We start from the raw sequence: 20,276 nt of genomic DNA on the forward strand, positions 1-20,276 counted from the left end.
CAAACACCCTAGGCATAACTACATTGTACACATCTGCAATGTAACACATTCTGGAATGTTTTTTTCTGAGTATTTTCAGTCTGCGGTTGATTGAATCCTTGGATGTGGGACTCACAGATACAAAGGGCCTGTTATAGTCACGTAATTCATTCTTGCAACTAATAGTTGTGCCTGCTTCTCTCAGGGAACAGAGTGAAACCTGGGAAAAATGTAAAATAGATTAATTTGCCCTCTGACAGTTTCCATTCTCATACAGGAAATAAGATGCACATGAATGTCTCCAATACAAAACACAGTCTGATAAGCAAAACAGGAGAAAGTGAATGCCATTTGTGGAAGAGCAGCCCTGAGTTGGGCTTGAAGATTGGGCTGAATTTCGTTTGAGGTACATGGCTGGAAGGCACAGATATTTGCATAATCTCAGAAGGACTAATATTTAAGGAAGCACCAGCCACTGAATTAAAAGCAACACTGGCTCCATAAGGAGGAGATGCCCAAATGATTTTTAGGATTTCTTTGCAGGAGTCAAGCAACACACAAACCAAGGCAGAATCTGTGAACACAACTTGTGTAGACTTTCTGAAAGCTGTTGCCAAGATGATACCAGAAGCATAATGACCTTTAAATTTTTAAATTTTGGGCCGGGCGTGGTGGCTCATGCCTGTGATCCCAGGTCTTTGGGAGGCTGAGATGGACAGATCACTTGAAGCCAGGAGTTCGAGACCAGCCTGGCCAACATGGTGAAACCGTCTCTACTAAAAACACAAAAATTAGCCAGGCATGGTGGCACATGCCTGTAATCTCAGCTACTCAGGAGGCTGAGGCAAGAGAATCGCTTGAACCCGAGAGGCAGAGGTTGCAGTGAGGGAAGATTGCACCACTGCACTCCAGCCTGGGCAACAGAGCAAGACTCCATCTCAAAAAAAAAATTAATTTTGAAATAATTTCAAGTTTACAGAACAGTTGCAAGAATAGTACAGAAAATTTATATACTCTTTATCCAAATTCACCAAGTTTTCACATCCCCTCCTCCTCAGACTGTTAAAATGCTCTTTCGGAGGCTCAGCTTAAATGAGTGCTATCCAGCCACCAGGAGCCTTCAGTGCTCATGAGTATAAAAGAACACAGAATTTTACAATGCCAGTGTACTAAAGTAAGCATGCCCAGGTCCAAGAGACAATTCAACCCCCGTCCCAGCCCCAATCATCCACCAACCCTCCAGGAGGACACTGAATACTTTTTCCTTCTTCTTCTTCTTATTTTTATGTGGAGATGGGGTCTTGCTATATTGCCCAGGCTGGTCTAGAACTTCTGGACTCAGGGGATCTGCCCGCCTTGGCCTTCCAAAGTGCTGGGATTACAGGCGTGAGCCATCATGCCAGGCCCCTATGATTGTTTTAAACATGAATCTGTATCCATATGGCTGGAGCTGAGTAAACTGGCTGCTAAGTAAACTAAAGCCCCCATTAGGTTTGCCTCTAGCCTGGCCCAGGAAGTTTGGTGTGAACTGATCATTCTCTGCATTATGGAGGTCACAAGAGCGGTCTTCAAGAAGTCCCTCTCCTGCTGGGTGCGGTAGCTCATGCCTGTAATCCCAGCACTTCGGGAGGCTGAGGCGGGCAGATTACCTGAACTCAGGAGTTCGAGACCAGTCTGGCCAAAATGGCAAAACCAAAATTAGCCAGGTGCGGTGGCGGGTGCCTACAATCCCAGCTACTCAGGAGGCTGATGCAGGATTGCTTGAACCCGGGAGGCGGGGGTTGCAGTGAGCCAAGATCATGCCACCACACTCCAGCCCGGGTGACAGAGCAAGGCTCTAGCTCCAAAAAATAAAAAATAAAAAATAAAAAAAATTCCCTTTTCCTCCCAGGGGAGACTCTCACGACACTGAAGGTGCTAGGAACATCTGAAGTCTTAGTAAGGCTGTTGTCAGGAGACCTAACATTTCTGAGGACCTAAAGAGCGTATGGAGGGCTGGGTGCGGTGGCTCACGCCTGTAATCCCAGCACTTTGGGAGGCTGAAGTGGGCAGATTACAAGGTCAGGAGTTCGAGACCAGCCTGGCCAACATGGTGAAACCCCGTCTCTACTAAAAATACAAAAATTAGCCAGGCATGGTGGCGGGCGCCTGTAATCCTAGCTACTTGGGAGGCTGAGGCAGGAAAATCACTTGCACCCGGGAGGCACAGGTTGCAGTGAGCCGAGATCACACCACAGCCTGGGTGACACAGCAAGACTCCGTCTAAAAAAAAAAAAAAGAGCATATGGAAAGTGTCACAACAGGAAGATCTGCTGAACGCTTGAATTTAAATAGGCCATGGTATCAAAAGGTGTATAATTTTCTTCCTCGCTCGCTTCCTTCCTTCCAATAAAACCCTACTGAAAAAACTCTGGCCTTATATTGACATGGACGAAGGAGAAATTTCTGTGGGAAATTAAAAATAAATGGCAGGTATACCTTCTTCAGTTCTTGTTTGGATCTACAATCTAGCAGAAAGTCCATCTCACATCCCCATTTCCACCCCTAACGCCCCGGCAGGGCCATATGTGAGTGAAAAACATTTACGAGAGGCTGCAGAGTCCGGATGAGCAGAAGGAGGAGCTGAGCTGACAGGCGGAACGGGATGATCAAATCCTTTTCCCATCCCCCGGTCTATTTATGGAGTCATCTGCCTTCAGGAAATGCTGAGCCCCTTCTCCCAGGACCCTGTTGGGAGTGATGCCTGTGCTGGCTGACCCAGCCTTCCACATCCTCCTCCTGGCCTCAGCAGCTCTCCCCTTGTAACCCAGTGGGTTACTGGGAACCCAGCCTGTAAATGACAGTGCTTCTCAGAAGTCCCAGTCTAGTGAGGACATTCAGGGAGGAAAGGCAAAAAACAAAAACAAAAACAAAACAAACTTAATGATACTGGAAAAGCACCTGGCACAGAGAGGCTCCTCAACACCAACACAGGGAGGGGACAGGTGGGACGCCAGGGCTGCAGGTGACAACACTGTGGCCCAGGGGTTTTTTGGCTCACCTAGCCTGTCACCTGGCCACATGGTGGCAGAGATAGAAGCAGAACCCAGGGCTCCTGTTAGTCTGCCTGGGGCTCATTCACCTCCTCACTCTCCTTTCCATTGCCTCAGGGAACTCAGGTTTCCATGGAGAAGCTGTCACAGGAGAACCTGGATCTGCTAGTTCCATGTTCCATGTTCTTGAAGGCATTTCTTTTCCTTTTTTTTTTTCTTAGCTGAAGAGCCACTTCTTCAGAAACCCAGAGAGATTTGTGAAGTTCGTGTTTCTGGTGATTTTTTTTTTTTTTTAGAAGTGAGAAATGTTCTTTATCAGGCTGTTGAGAGATTTGTTTGTTTGTTTGTTTGTTTTTTGTTTGCTTTTTGAGACAGCATCTCTCTCTGTTGCCGAGGCTGGAGTGCAGTGATGTCAATACAGCTTCGACCTTATGTCCAGCGATCTTCCCGCTTCTGCCTCCCAAGTAGCTGGAATAACAGGCGTGCACCACCACGCCCAGCCTGGAGATTTTTAAAAAAACAACAAAAAACAAAACACATTTGCCTTATAGCTACCAGATAACATTAGCCATGAGGCCGGGCACAGTGGCTCATGCCTGTAATCCCAGCATTTTAGGAGGCTGAGGCGAGCGGATCATCTGAGGTCAGGAGTTGGAGACCAGCCTGGCTAACATGGTGAAACCCTGTCTCTACTAAAAACACAAAAATTAGCTGGGCGTGGTGGCGCATGCCTGTAATCCAAGCTACTCAGGAGGCTGAGGCAGGAGAGTCACTTAAGCCTGGGACACAGAGGTTGCAGTGAGCCTAGATCGCGCCACTGCATTCCAGCCTGGGCGACAGAATGATACTCCGTTTCAAGAAAGAAAAAAAAAACAGTCTGGGCGCTGTGGCTCATGCCTGTAATCCCGGCACTTTGGGAGGCTGAGGCAGGCAGCTCACTTGAGGTCAGGAGTTTGAGACTAGCCTGGCCAACTTGGTGAAACCCTGTCTCTATTAAAAATACAAAAAAATTAGCTGGACCTGGTGGCGTGTACCTGTAAACCCAGCTTCTCTGGACGCTGAGGCAGGAGAATCACTTGAACGCAGGAGGCAGCATTTGCAGTGAGCCGAGATCATGCCATTGCACTCCAGCCTGCCAGACAGAGCGAGACTCCGCCTCAAAAAACAAAAAACAAAAAACAAAAACAGACAAAAAAACAAAAACAAAAAACATTAGCCATGGGCTCCTGCTGAATGCTTTTTCTTCTTTTATTTTATAAGAAAAGAAGAAAAAGTTGATGGTCTAACAAAATGTATATAACCTTGTGTCATGTCTTGTATGGTTGGCTTCAAATGTTATTTATACATTTTTCATTGAAGGTTTCACATATTTATGTTTTGACACCTCAAATTAAGCTGCAACGATGAATGAACAGCTGATACTAATTGAGCACTTACTCTTCCTTACGCAAGATTTTACAAAGGTCATTTAGTTTAATGCTCACAGTAAGCTTACTATTGCTTCCCCTTCTCAGATGTGGACATTAAGGCCTGGAGTGATTAACTTTTCCCAAGGCTGCATGGGTGCTGAATGCGTCAGGGTGTCTGACTCCAGGGTCCAGGTGCCTGACGCCTACAGGTGCACCTTGACGGCACCGTACGGGTCTTCCACTCCTCAATCCAGAGTAGGAACTTGGGAAATAGTTATGATTTGATTTTATTCAAAGTACCCAGCACCCAGTCTCCTCCCTTCCCCTTCTCCGTCCCCTGCACACCATGCACGCTGTGACACCGAGGCCCTGCCTGGCCAGCTCCTCCACTTCCAGAGGCAGCCCTCAGGCGGCCATTTTGTGGCTTCTTTTCCCTCTGAAGGCTTTCCTGCTGTTGGTTTTGATCTGACCTCACCGGATAGTAATCCTGAGAATGGGAGGAAGGACCACCCGGTGTGATCTGTCCTGGTCTCTGAGCACGTGGACAGCCCCAGGGCCTGTGCCTCCCAGGGCTGGAGGCTCAGGCTGCACCACTGAACAGCCCACTTGAATGGAATGCACCCAAAGGTCACGTTCGTTTGCTTGCTTCCTGGCACAATATCTCCCTCTCCAGCTGTGCTACCCGCAGAATCCTCTTTCCCACCTCCTTTCTCCCTCTTGCCTTCCTGTCCTCCTCTTCCTTTCCTCCCCTCAGACTCTTCCCACCCTCTTTTGCTGGCTTCTGTTCTTTCTTTCCATGAGCAGAGAGTTTCCAGGCCTGGCTCCCGGCCAGCACATTTGGACAAAAGGCAGCAATCTTAGAGGGAGACGTCATCTCCCATCCCCTTGCTTGGGGCCAGTACAAGAGAATGGAGCTGAGGCTACTCCTGCAGCTGCTCCCGGGTTCTGAGAAAAAGCTTGAGAGAGGGTTTATCATAAGGATTAAAAGCAAAGGGTTTGGAATCAGACAGACCCAGGTTTAAATTCCAGTGAACTTGGAGAGCTGCGGGACCTTGATCAAGATACATTTCTAAGCCTTAGTTCTCGCCTCTGTAAAATGGTGATAATAGTAGCACTTACTTTAAGAGACTGGTAAGGATTAGATGAAATTGCACCTGTAAAACATTCGGCACAGTGCATAGCCCAGAAAAAGCGCTCAGCAAATGTCTTCCATTATTCTAAGGTGAACTTAACCCTGCCAAATAATACTAATAAGTAATAATGCTCTAACATATTATTGTAAATATTTATTTATTTATTTATTTATTTTTAGTTTAGTTTAGTTTTTTGAGATGGACTCTTGCTTTGTCACCCAGGTTGGAGTGCAGTGGTACAATCTCGGCTCACTGCAACCTCCACCTCCAGAGTTCAAGCAATTCTTGTGCCTCGGTCTCCCAACTAGCTGGGACTACAGGCGCACACCACCATGCCTGGCTAATTTTTTTTGTATTTTTGGTAGAGACGGGGTTTCACCATGTTGGCCAGGCTGGTCTCAAACTCCTGCCTGCCTGCCTTGGCCTCCCTAAGTGCTAGGATTACAGGTGTGAGTCACTGCACCGGGCCTATTTTTATTTTTAATTTTTTTTTTTTTTTTGAGATGCGGTCTTACTCTGTCACCCAGGATGAGTGCAGTGGTGCAATCACAGTTCACTGCAGCCTCAAACTCCCGAGCTCAAGCAGTCCTCCTGCCTCAGCCTCCCAATTAGCTGGGACCACAGGCGTGCACCGCCACAACTGGCTAATTTTTTTTTTTTTTGTAGAGACATAGAAACAGGGTCTTGATTTGTTGCCCGGGCTGGTCTCTAACTCCTGGGCTCATGCAATCTTCCCACCTCAGCATCCCAAACTGCTGGGATTACAGCTGTAAGCCACCATGCCGAGCATACATAATTCCTTTTTTTTTTTTTTTTTTTGAGACAGAGTTTCGCTCTTGTCCTCCAGGCTGGAGTGGTTCAAGCAATTCTCCTGCCTTGGCCTCCCGAGTAGCTGGAACTACAGGCGTGCGCACCATGCCCAACTAATTTTTGTATTTTTAGTAGAGATGGGGTTTCACCACGTTGGCCAGGCTTGTCTCGAACTCGACCTCAAGTGATCTGACAGCTTCGGCCTCCCAAAGTGCTGGGATTACAGGTGTAAGCCACTGTGCCTGGCCAGCATACATTAATTCTTAATGAATTAGCAATAACAATACCACGTCCTCAACTCACCTGCAGGGCTGCTGACGCAGCCTCATTTGTTTGCAAGTGTGGGAAAGCTCTAAACTACTCTCCAACATACAAGTGCTGTTATAATCTGTAAAAGCTGGTTTTGGAATTAGAAGGTGACCTGATCCCCTTCCCTTTACAGCAGAAGTCACGGTGCACAGTGACCTGTTAGTCCTCAGTTGCACTGGCTATGGTGCCAACTGTGAAAGTAAGGCGGAGGTTGCCCTCAGACCAGCGCAGCTTGCTCTGCCTAACCTGAGACCCTACTTCTGTCTGTTTCCTATCTGTGCCTGGTGTTTTGTACTCAGAAGTTGTGCAATGCCTGGAAATGTGTTCATTTTTATTTAGCTAACTTTCAGGATACAGGAAATCCCCTTTGGCCTAAAATTTCTTTTTTTTTTTTTTTTTTGAGGCAGAGTCTTGCTCTGTCACCCAGGCTGGAGTGCAGTGGCGCGATCTCAGCTCACGGCAACCTCTGCCTCCCAGGTTCAAGGCATTCTCCTGCCTCAGCCTCCCGAGTAGCTGGAACTACAGGCATGCGCCACCACGCCCGGCTAATTTTTTTGTATTTTTAGTAGAGACGGGGTTTCACCATGTTGGTCAGGCTGGTCTCGAACTCCTGACCTCAAATGATCCGCCCGCCTCGGCCTCCCAAAGTGCTGGGATAACAGGTGTGAGCCACCGCACCTGGCCTATAATTTCATTTAGTTAATCTGAGCCAGTATTGATCAATTTAAAACTAATCAATATGATTAATCAGCAAGCTGGAGACAGTTCTCTTTGAGGTGCTATTGGGAATACACAAGTATAAAAAATAGTCCCTGCCCTCAAGCTAGAGATAAAAGATATAAACCCTATCAACCAAATGGCAATAAAAGATTGCAATTGTTCAAAACAGAAAGACAAGGTTGGTTCAGGGAATGCCTGACACGCCCTTAATAAAACTCACAGAAAACTCAGGAGGAATCCATGAAGATCTATTTTTTCAAAGACAATTAGGACAACCAAAACAGAATGGTGTCTAGGGTGAAAGGCAGATTCAAAATTAACCGCAGAGGTGTGCAGGAGCACCATTAGAGACTGTGTGGAGGAATACATTTGAACACGGTGGCAGATGTTATGAAACAAATATAAACTGGAGAAATTTGGAGGACGGCAATGAAAGGGGAGCCAGGGACTGCTTCAAAGAGGTAGCGCCTGGTGGCCAAGTAAGACTCCATTGGATTCCAAGAGTTGGGGAAAGGAAAGTGCTCCCGAGGAGGCCAGTGTATGGAGTGAAGAACAAGGCAAAGCCTGCCCGGCATGAAGACCGCCTGCTAGGATGGGAGCACCAGGACTCACGTGGGAGCCAGGGAGAAGACGAACCCGGCAGCAGGCTAGACGTTGGGATGTTCTGAAATAAGAAAGAGGAGTGAAGGTTTGCTAACCCAGGGAAATAAGGAGGCTACAGAATGTAATGAAAATATGTTCTCTTTTGGACACATTAAGATGAGAGTGGTACATTCAAGAGGCAGTGAGAGGTAATGAGCTAACGGTCTGTATAAAGAACAACTCAGAGGTCCAGTTTGGGAGGGAGTGATGAAACTGAGCATGATGAGCTGAGGGGGACAGTGAAGAGGGAGAAGGTAGTGAACAAGTGAGGCACGGGTTGCTCTTATGGTGCTCTTGTTACTTCACTCTCTACAAGGTGTCTTTTATGTTTCTTTCATTTTTTTGTTTTTTTGAGATGAAGTCTCATTCTGTCACCGAGGCTGGAGTTCAGTGGCGCAATCTCAGCTCACCGCAACTTCTACCTCCTGGGTTCAAGCAATTCTCCTGCCTCAGCCTCCCGAGTAGCTGGGATTACAGGTGCCTGCCATCATGCCCGGCTAATTTTTGTATTTTTAGTGGAGACGGGGTTTCACCATGTTGGTCAGGCTGGTCTTGAACTCCTGACCTCAAATGAGTCACCGCGCCAGGTCTTTTTTTTTTTTTTTTAAGACAGGATGTCTCTCTGTCACCCTGGCTGGAGTGCAGTGGCACCATCACGGCTCACTGCAGCCTCCACCTCTTGTGCTCAAGTGATCCTCCCACCTCAGCCTCCTGAGTGGCTGGGACCACAGGCAAGTACCACCATGGCTGGCTAATTTTTGTATTTTTCTCAAAGACAGGGGTTTCACCATGTTGTCCAGGCTCTTTGTATGTTTCTTTATCTGGGCCTTACAACTAGACAGGGAGTTCTAATGGCAGAACACACGCACTGGCTTCTTTTTATTCCCTACAATGCCTAACCGAGACTTTGATCTACTGTGAGGGTTGCATACATACTTGTTGAATAAGAACAGGAGGAATCAGTGAAGAACTCTTTTTTGAAAGACAATTAAAACAACCAAAACAGTATGGTGTCTATGCTGAGGAGGCAGTATTCAAAATACATAACAGGCCGGGCTCACACCTGTAATCCTAGCACTTTGGGAGGCCAAGGTGGGTGGATCATTTGAGGTCAGGAGTTTGAGACCAAACTGACCAACACGGTGAAAGCCTGTTTCTACTAAAAAAAAAAAAAAAATACAAAAAATTAGCCAGGCATGGTGGCACACACCTGTAATTTCAGCTACTCGGGAGGCTGAGGCAGGAGAAACACCTGAACCTGGGAGGCGGAGGTTGCAGTGAGCCAGGATCATACAACTGCACTCCAGCCTGGGCAACAGAGTGAGACTCCGTCTCAAAAAACAAACAAACAAAAAAACACACACACACAACAAAATTATAACAAAGGTGTGCAGGAGCCCAACAAGCAGAATGGCCTTATTGTTAACCCTTTAATGGCCAGATCTTGGCAGGGGGAGAGTTAGTGGTCCTGGGAGTGTGGGACACCCTATTTACCAACCAGAATAGAAGTATTTCAGCATTTTGACAAGTGGCGCAGATACATCACTGCACCCATTTTACATCCACCTTGACTTGGATTTCAAGAAGGAAGGGTCGGGGTGTGTCAAGTGCATTAGTGAGATCAAGAAGCATGAGAACAGGAAACTGGCCACAGAAGAACCATTAGTAACCTGAGATATGGTTTCAGCAGATGGTTAGGAATAGAAGCCAGATTTCGGGGGTGTGGGGAAGGAACACGTGGATCTGCCTCGTGGGACTCTTGCATTTGTTCTGCTTCTTTCTTGGTCCCAAAAGGAGCATTCTCTTTCTCGTTTTCTCTGACAAATTGGCAGCCTGAACCTCGGGGTTGTGTGTGTACCTGGAAGCAGCCTCTTAGCCCGTTTACCCATCTCTCTCAGTTCTGTACCAGACCAGGAATCTTGGCTGTTCTATATTCAAGGGAAAGAAGAGCCTGGAATAAGAGGCTCTCTTGGCTCTCTGTGGTGCTGGAATCTTCAAGTCTGATTGTTTTGAGAGGGATTAAGAAGCTCTCTTCTCTGACATTTTTCCACCCTATTAGATGCATCAGTCAGCTGGAGGGTAAACAGAGGGCACTGGTCCCCTTCTGATATCCTGGAAGGTTGTGTATGTTTGTTGATTGTCACAAATACAGATGATGAAATGAACCAGATGACAGTCACCACAAGATGCCAGGGAGTTATATTTGGGGTTGGATGACCACACACTTCATGACAAATCTGAACAAATCTCATCTGCAGCTCAGAGTATTAAGTAGAGAATCCCTCTGAGTCTCCAGGGTGCTGGAGACATTGACCTGGCTGAAGATCCCAGAGCACGAGGCAAGCTGCTTCGGGAAGTTCCTTTCCATCTTTGTGGTCACCACCCCGACCAAATCTGCAGCTGAGAGACTAGTCTCACTCCAAGCTCGAGGGACGCAAGTCCTATGTCTTATAGGCTGTCCTGTCATTTCTATCTAGTAACCAAACCAGAGCATATGGCTTCTCCCCCAACCAACTTCACCCTGGACCATGCCGGGTCAGTCTGAATTGTGATTTGCTCTGTGATCCCTTACAAATGCCTCTGCTTGGTGATCTGGGGAGGTTTAACCCATATTTACCAGGCACATAAAATGCCAAATAAAATTATAGAAGTGTCCTGTTTTAACACTTCAAAGTTTGCTGGAAGAAGATAGGCAGTTACTATTTTTCCACGGTGAGCTGGGAGAGGCAGTGAAAGTAGAATCTGTCTCCTCTGACTCATTGAATGCAAGCAAGAAGGAAGTTCATATGCAACCTTGGACTACCCACCTGGCCTCCTCCCCTTCCCTAAACTCAAGCCTCAACTCTAGATGTGGATAAGAAAGGTGGTGGGAGATAGACAGAGGGGTGGTACCAAATCACCTCTGGCTGGGTCAACATACTTGTCCCAGCAAGGAGAATGAATGGGCATATCCAACTCTCAGCCTTTACCAGCATGGCCACAAGGTGCAGTTTGCAGGGACAGTCCAGGTTAAGCCTTTGTACATCAATTAACAACTTACTTTTAGTGCTTTCTTTTTTTTTTGAGGAGTTTAGCGCTTGTCAGCCAGGCTGGAGTGCAGTGGCGCGATCTCGGCTCACTGCAACCTCTGCTTCCCGGGTTCAAGTGATTCTTCTGCCTCGGCCTCCTGAGTAACTGGGACTACAGGCGCCCGCCTCCACACCCGGCTAATTTTTGTATTTTTAGTAGAGATGGGGTTTCATTGGCCAGACGGATCTCCAACTCCTGACCTCAGGTGATCCAGCCCACCTCAGCCTCCCAAAGTGCTGGGGTTACAGGCATGAGCCACCATGCCTGGCCTTTTTTTTTTTTTTTTTTTTTTGAGACAGTCTCCCTCTTTTGCCCAGGCTGGAGTGCAGTGGCACAATCTTAGCTCACTGCAACCTCCACCTCCTGGGTTCAAGCGATTCTCCTGCCTCAGCCTCCTGAGTAGCTGGGATTATAGGCATGTGCCACCATGCCCAGCTAATTTTTTTTTTTTTTTGACACAGAGTCTCGCGCTGCCGCCCAGGCTGGAGTGCAGTGGCGCATTCTTGGCTCACTGCAAGCTCCGCCTCCCGGGTTCACACCATTCTCCTGTCTCAGCCTCCCGAGTAGCTGGGAGTATAGGCGCCTGCCACCACGCCCGGCTAATTTTTTGTATTTTTAGTAGAGACGGGGTTTCACCATGTTAGCCAGGATGGTCTCCATCTCCTGACCTCGTGATCCACTCGCCTCAGCTTCCCAAAGTGCTGGGATTACAGGCGTGAGCCACCATGCCTGGCCCTAATGTTTGTATTTTTATAGAGATGGGGTTTGGTCAGGCTGGTCTCAAACTCCCGACCTCAAGTGATCCACCCGCCTCGGCCGCCCAAAGTGCTAGAATTACAGGTGTGAGCCACCGCGCCTGGCCTAATGCTCTCTTTTTACTTTCTCTACAGTCCTACTTTGTGTATATGGTTACCCTATATTTCACCTACCATAAACTTGCAGAGAATTTAGTGCTGAATCAAATTTGACCATTATTGCATCTTCTCTGCTGAGAAGTGGGGAAGTGTAAGGGAGAGAAAGAGAGGCCCTTGAAATTGCTTTGCTGGGTTGGCTCTTTTGTGTCACTCGGTCCACCCATCCTAGGTTTCAACCTACATAACGTGGAATCGTGGTGATGTGCCATCAAGGTTATGGAAACATGAAACCAACAGCGAGAGATGAACTTGGGACAACACGGAAGACAATCTATAAAGATTTTTTTGAGACCTCTGTTGCCCAGGCTGGAGTGCAGTGGCGTGATCTCAACTCACTGCAATCTCCGCCCGCCAGGCTCAAGTGATCCTCCCACTTCAGCCTCCAACCTCGGCTACTACCAACAATGCTGCCACAAATACTCTCCAGCACTTGTTCCAATATTTTTCTAAGATAAATTCCTAAAAGTGGAATTGCGAGATTAAAATAGATTTCTTTTTTTTTTTTTTCCCGAGACAGAGTCTCACTCTGTCACCCAGGCTGGAGTGCAGTGGCGCGATCTTGGCTCACTGCAACCTCCGCCTACCAGGTTCGCGCCATTCTCCTGCCTCAGCCTCCCGGGTAGCTGGGACTACAGGCGCCTGCCACCACGCCCGGCTAATTTTTGGTATTTTTAGTAGAGACGGGGTTTCACCGTGTTAGCCAGGATGGTCTCGATCTCCTGACCTCGTGATCCACCTGCCTTGGCCTACCAAAGTGCTGGGATTACAGGCGTGAGCCACTGCGCCCCGCCTCTTTTTTTTTTTTTGAGATGGAGTCTCGCTGTGTCGCCCAGGCTGGAGCGCAGTGGTGCGACCTCGGCTCACTGCAAGCTCCACCTCCCGGGCTCACGCCATTCTCCTGCTTCAGCCTCCTGAGTAGCTGGGACTACAGGCGCCCACCACCACGCCCGGCTAATTTTTTGTATTTTTAGTAGAGACGGGGTTTCACTGTGTTAGCCACGACGGTCTTGATCTCCTGACCTCGTGATCCACCTGCCTTGGCCTCCCAAAGTGCTGGGATTACAGGCGTGAGCCACCGCGCCCGGCCTAAAATAGATTTCAAAGCCACATACTTATTGAATCTATTTGTGCCAAGTGATGGTTATTTTGCAAATGAGATTCTAATACTCTCTTTTAAAACAATAATAAGATATAGTACCTCTCTGTTCCTTAACCCAATTGTACCCACACCGGTTTTGCCCCGAATATTTTATGAATTTCTATTTAAGTTAATATGAACATTAAAATTCATACTGTGGCACATGCATAGAGGCAATGTATTATATTTTGAGTTTTGCTAACTTTTAAAAGAAAACATATTAAAATTAGAAATTTAAAATTTTTGGCCAGGCATGGTGGCTCATGCCTGTAATTCCAGCACTTTGGGAGGCCGAGGCCACCGGATCACTTGAGGTCAAGAGTTCCAAACCAGCCTGGCCAACATGGTGAAACCCCCTCTCTACTAAAAAATACAAAAACTAGCCAGGCGAGGTGGTGGGCGCCTGTAGTCCCAGCTACTTGGGAGGCTGAGGCAGGAGAATTGCTTGAACCTGGGAGGCAGAGGTTGCTGTGAGCTGAGATCACGCCACTGCACTCCAGTGCAGCTATTTGGGAGGCTGAGGCAGGAGAATTGCTTGAACCCAGGAGGTGGAGGTTTCAGTGAGCCAAGATCACGGCACTGAACTCCAGCCTGTGTGACAGAGCAAGACTCCGTCTCAAAAAAAAAAAAAAAAAAAAAAAAATTTTTGGCCAAGTGCAGTGGCTCATGCCTGTAGTCCCAGCGCTCTGCAAGGCCGAGGCAGGTGGATTGCTTGAGTCCAGGAGCTTGAGAACAGCCTGGGCAACATGGGGAAACTCTGTCTCTACTAAAAATACAAAAATGAGCTAGGTGCGGTGGTGCGCACCTATAGTCCCAGCTACTCAAGAGGCTGAGGCAGCAGGATCTCTTGAGCCCAGGAGGTAGTGCTGCAGGGAGCCATCATTACACCACTGCACTCCAGCCTGGGCAAAAGAGCAAGACCCTATCTAAAAATAAATAATAATAAAAATAAATAAATAAATAAATGTTTTATGACAAATATAACTTTCATAGATTACATATAAAGTTTATAAGTAAACCTACAATTTTTAAGTGTACTTTTTTAGAAGACAAAACAACAAAAGGAAATGCATTTGGCATTCTGCTTGAAGTGGTCTGACAATCCCTTCAGATGAGATCCGCAGTGTACGGAAGGCCTGGGGATCCCAGGAGGAGGGGTCACAGCCAAGGTTGTGGCTCCCTGTACTGGCCCCACTCTCCAGCCAATGATCCCTGCTTTCATTTCCTTCTGAAGGGATGCCTATGAACTCCTGGTTCCCTACCACTGAGGGAAGCTAACCTCTTCCCTAAGCTTGCTGCAAGGGTGACTCACCCCTTCCTTCCCCGAGGCCAGGGGAAAAAACGATCACTTGGTTTCCCATAGTTCAGCCAGTTGGAAGAGTGGGTCTCAGGCTTATCTGTTCTTTAGCCCCTCTGAACTGCAAGCCAGGGACAAACGTGCCAAAGAGAAGCTGAAGGTAGAGTCGCAATTCTAGGCCCAGCTGGCAAAGAACTTAACTTCTAGGCAAACTGAGGGCTGATGGAGTAAACTTTTGCCCACGTCAGACATTGATTTTAAGGCCAGGGTAAGGAGAGTCTGACTCTGGCTTCCCAGCATGTCGCTGTCTTTTGCATATGAAAAGTAGAGAACTTAGCTCATCACTTGCCCTAGTTCCAGGCAGTGCTTGCCTCCTATCATTAAAGGGGGCAGTGGGGCCTGGCACTCTTCCCCGAGTAACCAGCACAGGGAATTTCAAGAGAGTCTGGGGTACAAGTGGAGGCTGTCTGATTCAGGTGGCAGAAGAAGGGTCTATGCTTGGACACATGAGGCTGACAGCCAGTGCTCAGGGCCAGGCCCCTGGGGTAACAAGCAACAATGCGTGTGAGCAGAGAGGCAGTGGTGAGGACAGTGAGGGGTCACGGCCGGAAAGCGGCTGCACAATGAACCCATGGAAAACCAGTTTCACTAAAATCTCTCCAAGAAAGAGCAATCCAGGGCAGCTCCAGGGAAACAACTCCTAACCCCCAGTCTTCAGCAAGGTGACTGCCAGAAGGAACAGAGGAGGGCTGGTAAAGACCTCGGGGGGAGAAGCAGCGAAACAGGAGTCCAGGAGACTGTGCGGAACGCCAGGAACAAGCAGGGCCAGCCTTGTCCACTTTTGAGGACCTGCGAGGCATCCCATGTGTCCCACCTGGGATCTTTTGGAATCTGAGTTTCTGTCCTGCCCTGTGATGGGCTCTCTATATGTGACTGTTAGAGCAGCCACTCTCAACCTCAGCTGTACCTTAAAATCATCTGGGGATCTTAAAAAAATACTGATGCCAGGTCAGTGAGCCCTAAGTATCAGTTGTTTTTAAATCTCCCTCACCAGCCTTTTTTTTTTTTTTTGGACACAGGGCCTCACTGTTGCCTAAGCTGGAGTGAAGTGGCACAATCATAGCTCCCTGCAGCCTCAACCTCCCTGGGCTCAGGTGATCCTCCCACCTCAGTCTCCCGAGTAGCTGGGACTACAGGTGTGTGCCACTGTGTGTGGTTAATTTCTTTTATTTATTTATTTTTGAGATGGAGTCTTGCTCTGTCGCCCAGGCTGGAATGTAGTGATGCAATCTTAGCTCATGCAACCTCCGCCTCCTGGGTTCAAGTGATTCTCCTGCCTCAGCCTCCCAAGTAGTTGGGATTACAGGCATGCGCCACCACGCCTGGCTAATTTTTGTATTTTTAGTAGAGACGGGGTTGGCCAGGCTGGTCTCAAACTCCTGATCTCAAGTGATCTGCCTGCCTCGGCCTCCCAAAGCGTTGGGATTGCAGGCGTGGGCCACTGCGCCTGGCCAATTTCTTTTATTTTTTATAGAGATGGGGTCTCGCCATGTTGCCCAGGCTAGTCTCAAACTCTCCTCCCCAGCATTTAAATGTATATTCTAATGCACACCCCAAGACTAAAAATGTTAAGAAATCTGATTGCAGGGGTAGAATCCCACCCCTACTGGATGTTAATTTAAGACAGCTATAGTTGGCAAGAAATAGTTTAAAGTTTAATGGGCACATTAGCAATGTATGGACATAGATTCTGCAGGTTCTCTGCCTTCTGCAGAAACCAAAGGGAAGAGCCTGGCCAGGAGATCTGTGCCTGAGTCTGCAGGACCTCCCAGTTCTCAGCTCCCACTCCTGGTTCCTCTGCAACTTCCTTGTGTTGTAGCAAACAAGATTTCCACCCTCCTGGGCCTCTCTGGTCTCCTGAAGAGGATCTCTGGTCTCCTGAGTCCCACCCTTTTCCTACCCCTTTAGAGGCAGGCTCTACATCCAGTCTGGAGGCAGAATGACCAGGACCGCCCTGGGAAGTGGACTTGCCCATATGAATGGAATCCTACAATGCTGTGCGAACTCCCTGCCTGCTTCCCCGGGGGTCAGGATTCCTGGATGCTGGCCTTTCCAACATGCTATGCCTTACCTGTCCCCTTCTCAGACCATAGTCTCAGCCCACCCCTCTCTGGGCTATACTATGATAAGCCTCCTTCCCTTTATGGTTGGGCACCCCGGACGCCTTGCTCTCTACATTCACGGAGATGGGTGTCAGCTCTTCCTGCACTGAAGGTACCATTGTCTCGTTTGTATAGGATTCCCCTGGCTCCATACTCTGAGATGACACCCAGTCCTCACAGAAGTGCAGTTCACTCCCCTAGACATAACAGGATGATAGAGGAAGGCAGTAATGGGGAGTTTTATCTTTCCATCTTTTGTAACACCAGCAACGAGGATTTTTTTTTTCTATGTCACTCTTCAGTCTTTATATAAAGTTCCACATGATAAATTCCCAGCTGAGTTCAATTCCAGGAAAAATTTTGTTCTGAGAATTAATTTGTAGGCTTTCTGTTGTCCAAAATCCCAAACTATGCAACCCAGTGTATTTTTGTTTGTCCCTAAGCTGCCAGAAAACTTACAGCCAAATGCGTTATCCAAGTGTTGTAATCTGCTAAATGCAGGCCACTCAGAAGGTCCACATTCCTTTTGCTTTGCTTTGTTTTCTCCTGAGCATTTCTGTACATACTTGCTTTTAGTCTAAGTTATCATACTCTGTGCCCAAACCAGTCACCAGGTCCTGCCTCTTGATCCTGGCATCCTTTCAGTTTCTCCTGCTCCTCAGTAATTCTGGCCTGGGTGTTGCAAAAAGCCTTGGTCTCCTCCTCCTCCTCCAGGCCTCCCCACCCAACAACCAGAAGGAGCGCATCACTCCTACTTCAGTGCATACTCCTGCCTCCTTCTGGCAGATCCTTCCTTCCCTGTGCCTCTGCCCTGACAGCCCCCGCCTCACCTCTCCCCGGCATGCGCTCACATACTGCAACCCGCAGCTACACTGAATTCCCCTCACTGGCCTCTCCTAGACTCTCTTGGTGACTTTGCACATTCGGTTCTTTCAGCCTGAAACAACCTTCCCTGCTGTTTCCTTGGTGAGGCAGTTTTCAGGGCTTAGCCCAAGCATCACCTAATCTGTGGGGATTCCCTGCACCGGCTCCTCTCTGGGCTGCCCTAGCTCTACGCCATGCAGCCCTCACAGCCAGGCTGGGCCAGGACTGGTTTTACTTTTTTGTTTGACTAGCCAGCTAGGATGGTGTTCCTGGAAGGAAGGGGGACGACCTCGCTGTGCCACTGATGTCTAGCATGCATGCCTAGCACACAGAGCTGTTTAAGTGGATGACTAGAATACATGACACAAGATTTTATTAATCTTCCAGAATGAAAGGACTGGAGGCCAGGCACAGTGGCTCACGCCTGGAATCCCAGCACTTTGCGAGGCCGAGGCGGGCAGATCACCTGGGATCAGGAGTTCAAGACCGGCCTGGCCAACATGGTGAAACTCCATCTCTACTAAAAATACAAAAATTAGCTGTGCGTGGTGGTGGGTGCCTGTAATCCCAGCTACTCGGGAAGCTGAGACAGGAGAATTGCTTGAACCCCCGGGGCGGAGGTTGCAGTGGGCCGAGATTGCGCTACTGCACTCCAGCTAGGGTGACAGAGCAAGACTCTGTCTCAAAAAAATAAAAATAAAAAACAAATAAAAGGACTGGAGGCCAGCCTCCCGCCAGCCTTTTCATTACCAGACCTCAGAAACCGTCTCTGAGACACACACACACACACACACACACTCACACATACTTCCTCTCGGAGTTCTGCTCCGTCCCACGCTGCCCACCCAGACTTTCTACTCCACTCTTTTGGTATCTGATATTTGATGATGTAAGGAGAACGGATTTCTTTCTCCTCTTTTATGTGGTAACCACAGAGGGTTTAAGAGTTTACTAACAAGATTACTGCAGCACGCCTATTACAACTCTGTTACACCCAGCCCATTACTGTCCGATGTCATTTGGAACCCTGGGGGGAAGTCACATTCCTGAATCGCATCTGAACAGCAGCTGGAAGTCAGCACCAGCTGGTTAAGGCAGGGTCACTGCACTTCCCTTGCCCAATTTACGCCCCTGGAGAGCCCTGACCAGCTTCCTGCTTCCTGTCCCAGGCCCCCCATGACAAGATTCCACGACTGAGGTCTGGCTCTACTCCGTGGTCTCACCCAGCTCTCTGTGTGAGGATTGTGTCCAGACTTCCCCTGGGCTTTATCTGCTCCCAACTCCACTCTTGGGGACAAAGTGGAAGAAGTAAGACCATTCAATCATCTTTACCTTCTTGCTTTCCCAAGACTGCAAATGCTGACCGCTGTGAGGGGGGCCCGGCTGCTCAGCTGCCTCGATGCCCCGTGCTTGCACGCGCACGCACACACTCACACACACTCGCACACTCACACACAGACACACAAGCGCGCACACACACAGACACGCGCGCGCACACACAGATACAAATACGCGCGGACACACACACACTCACACTCGCGCCCCGAGGGACCCAGCACGGCGCAGGGCGGGGGTCCACCGGCTTTCTGCAGGTCCCCCAGGCACGGGACGGCGGCGTCCGGGCTCAGTCCTGGGAGTCAGCCCGAGCCCGGGAGGAACGCCTAGATCGCGCTCTGCACAGTCCCGGGACCAGGCGGGAACTCAGACTCCCGTCTGCAGAGCCGCTTCCCCCGTCAGGGCTCGGGCCGCGCGAGCCGTTTCCTCCCTCCCCCGCGCGTCCCCTCCTCCGTCCCCTTTCCCTCCCCAGCTCGACCCTGCACCCCCTGGCCCGGCCCGGCCCGGCCCTACCTCCCCGCCGGCGGCGGCTCCGCGGGCTCTGGGGCGCATCTTGGGGGCTCCGGGGCGGGCCGGGACGGCTGGCGGCGCAGCTCGGGGGCGGGCGGCGGCGGGTGCCGGGGACGCCATGGCCCTCCGCCCTCCGCCCCTTTGTCCGCCGAGCCTCCCCCGGCCGCCCGCAAGCCCCTGGGGGTCCCCGCCGCGCGCGCTCCCGTGGGGTCCCCGCCGCCCCCGGCCCCAGCGGCGCGCTTCCCTCGGCCGGCCCAGCGCAGGCTCGCCCGCGGCCCCTGCCTCCTCCTGCCGTGGCTCCGCGACGATCTGCGCGACGCGCGCCCCCTCCTCCCGACCCATCCCGCCCGGCCCAGTGAGCTAATCCGCAGCTGGCGGGCGCCCGGCCGGTTGCCACGGCAACCCCTCTCCCAGGGCCCGGCCCCGCGCGGAGCCGCGGTAAACAGGACCTTCTGCCGGACTCGCCCCCTCGCCTCTCGGGGTGGGGGAGAGGTGGCTTAACCCTTCCTGGGAGGGCGCCCGCCGCGCGCCGGCTCCATTCCACCCAGGCCCGGGCGGATTCGCGAGGTGCTTCCGGCCCGAGGCTTAGACCTGGACGTCCAAGCCCGGGGAACGGCGGCCACATGCCCGGCCCCGCGTACTCTAGGCAGTTAACACACTCTTGGCACTGGGCCGGGGCCGGGGGCACCTCGGGCAGTGAGTCAGGCACCGCCCTTGCCCCAGGCAGCTTGCCGTCGGGCCGGGGTAATGACGGTCATGAGACAGGCGATGCGGGTGCTGGGGGCCGGGGAGGGCCCAGGGCCGAGCGCGCTGCAGAAGGGCTCCCAGACCGGGCGGGAAGGGAGGTGGTCAGGAAAAGCTTCCAAGAGGAGAAGTGACTTCATAGACCCGCTGCCCCGACTCACGCAGGGCACCGTCAAGGAACACAGGCTGCACAGCAGAAGTCCGCAGGG

The 20,276-nt window shown here is 50.0% G+C and overlaps 1 protein-coding gene across 1 annotated transcript in view; it reads left to right on the forward strand.

Moving 5' to 3' along the window:
* LOC134739945 (atherin) overlaps positions 1-19,682 on the forward strand; it is a 38,896-nt gene extending 19,214 nt beyond the window's left edge. The window contains exon 2 of the mRNA XM_063668472.1: positions 19,327-19,682. Within this exon, the coding sequence (XP_063524542.1) occupies positions 19,327-19,682 (356 nt within the window). The remainder of the gene's footprint in view (positions 1-19,326) is intronic.
* The last annotated feature ends 594 nt before the right edge of the window (positions 19,683-20,276 follow it).

Source organism: Pongo pygmaeus, chromosome 6 (genome assembly GCF_028885625.2).
Source record: "Pongo pygmaeus isolate AG05252 chromosome 6, NHGRI_mPonPyg2-v2.0_pri, whole genome shotgun sequence".
Classification (NCBI taxonomy): domain Eukaryota; kingdom Metazoa; phylum Chordata; class Mammalia; order Primates; family Hominidae; genus Pongo; species Pongo pygmaeus.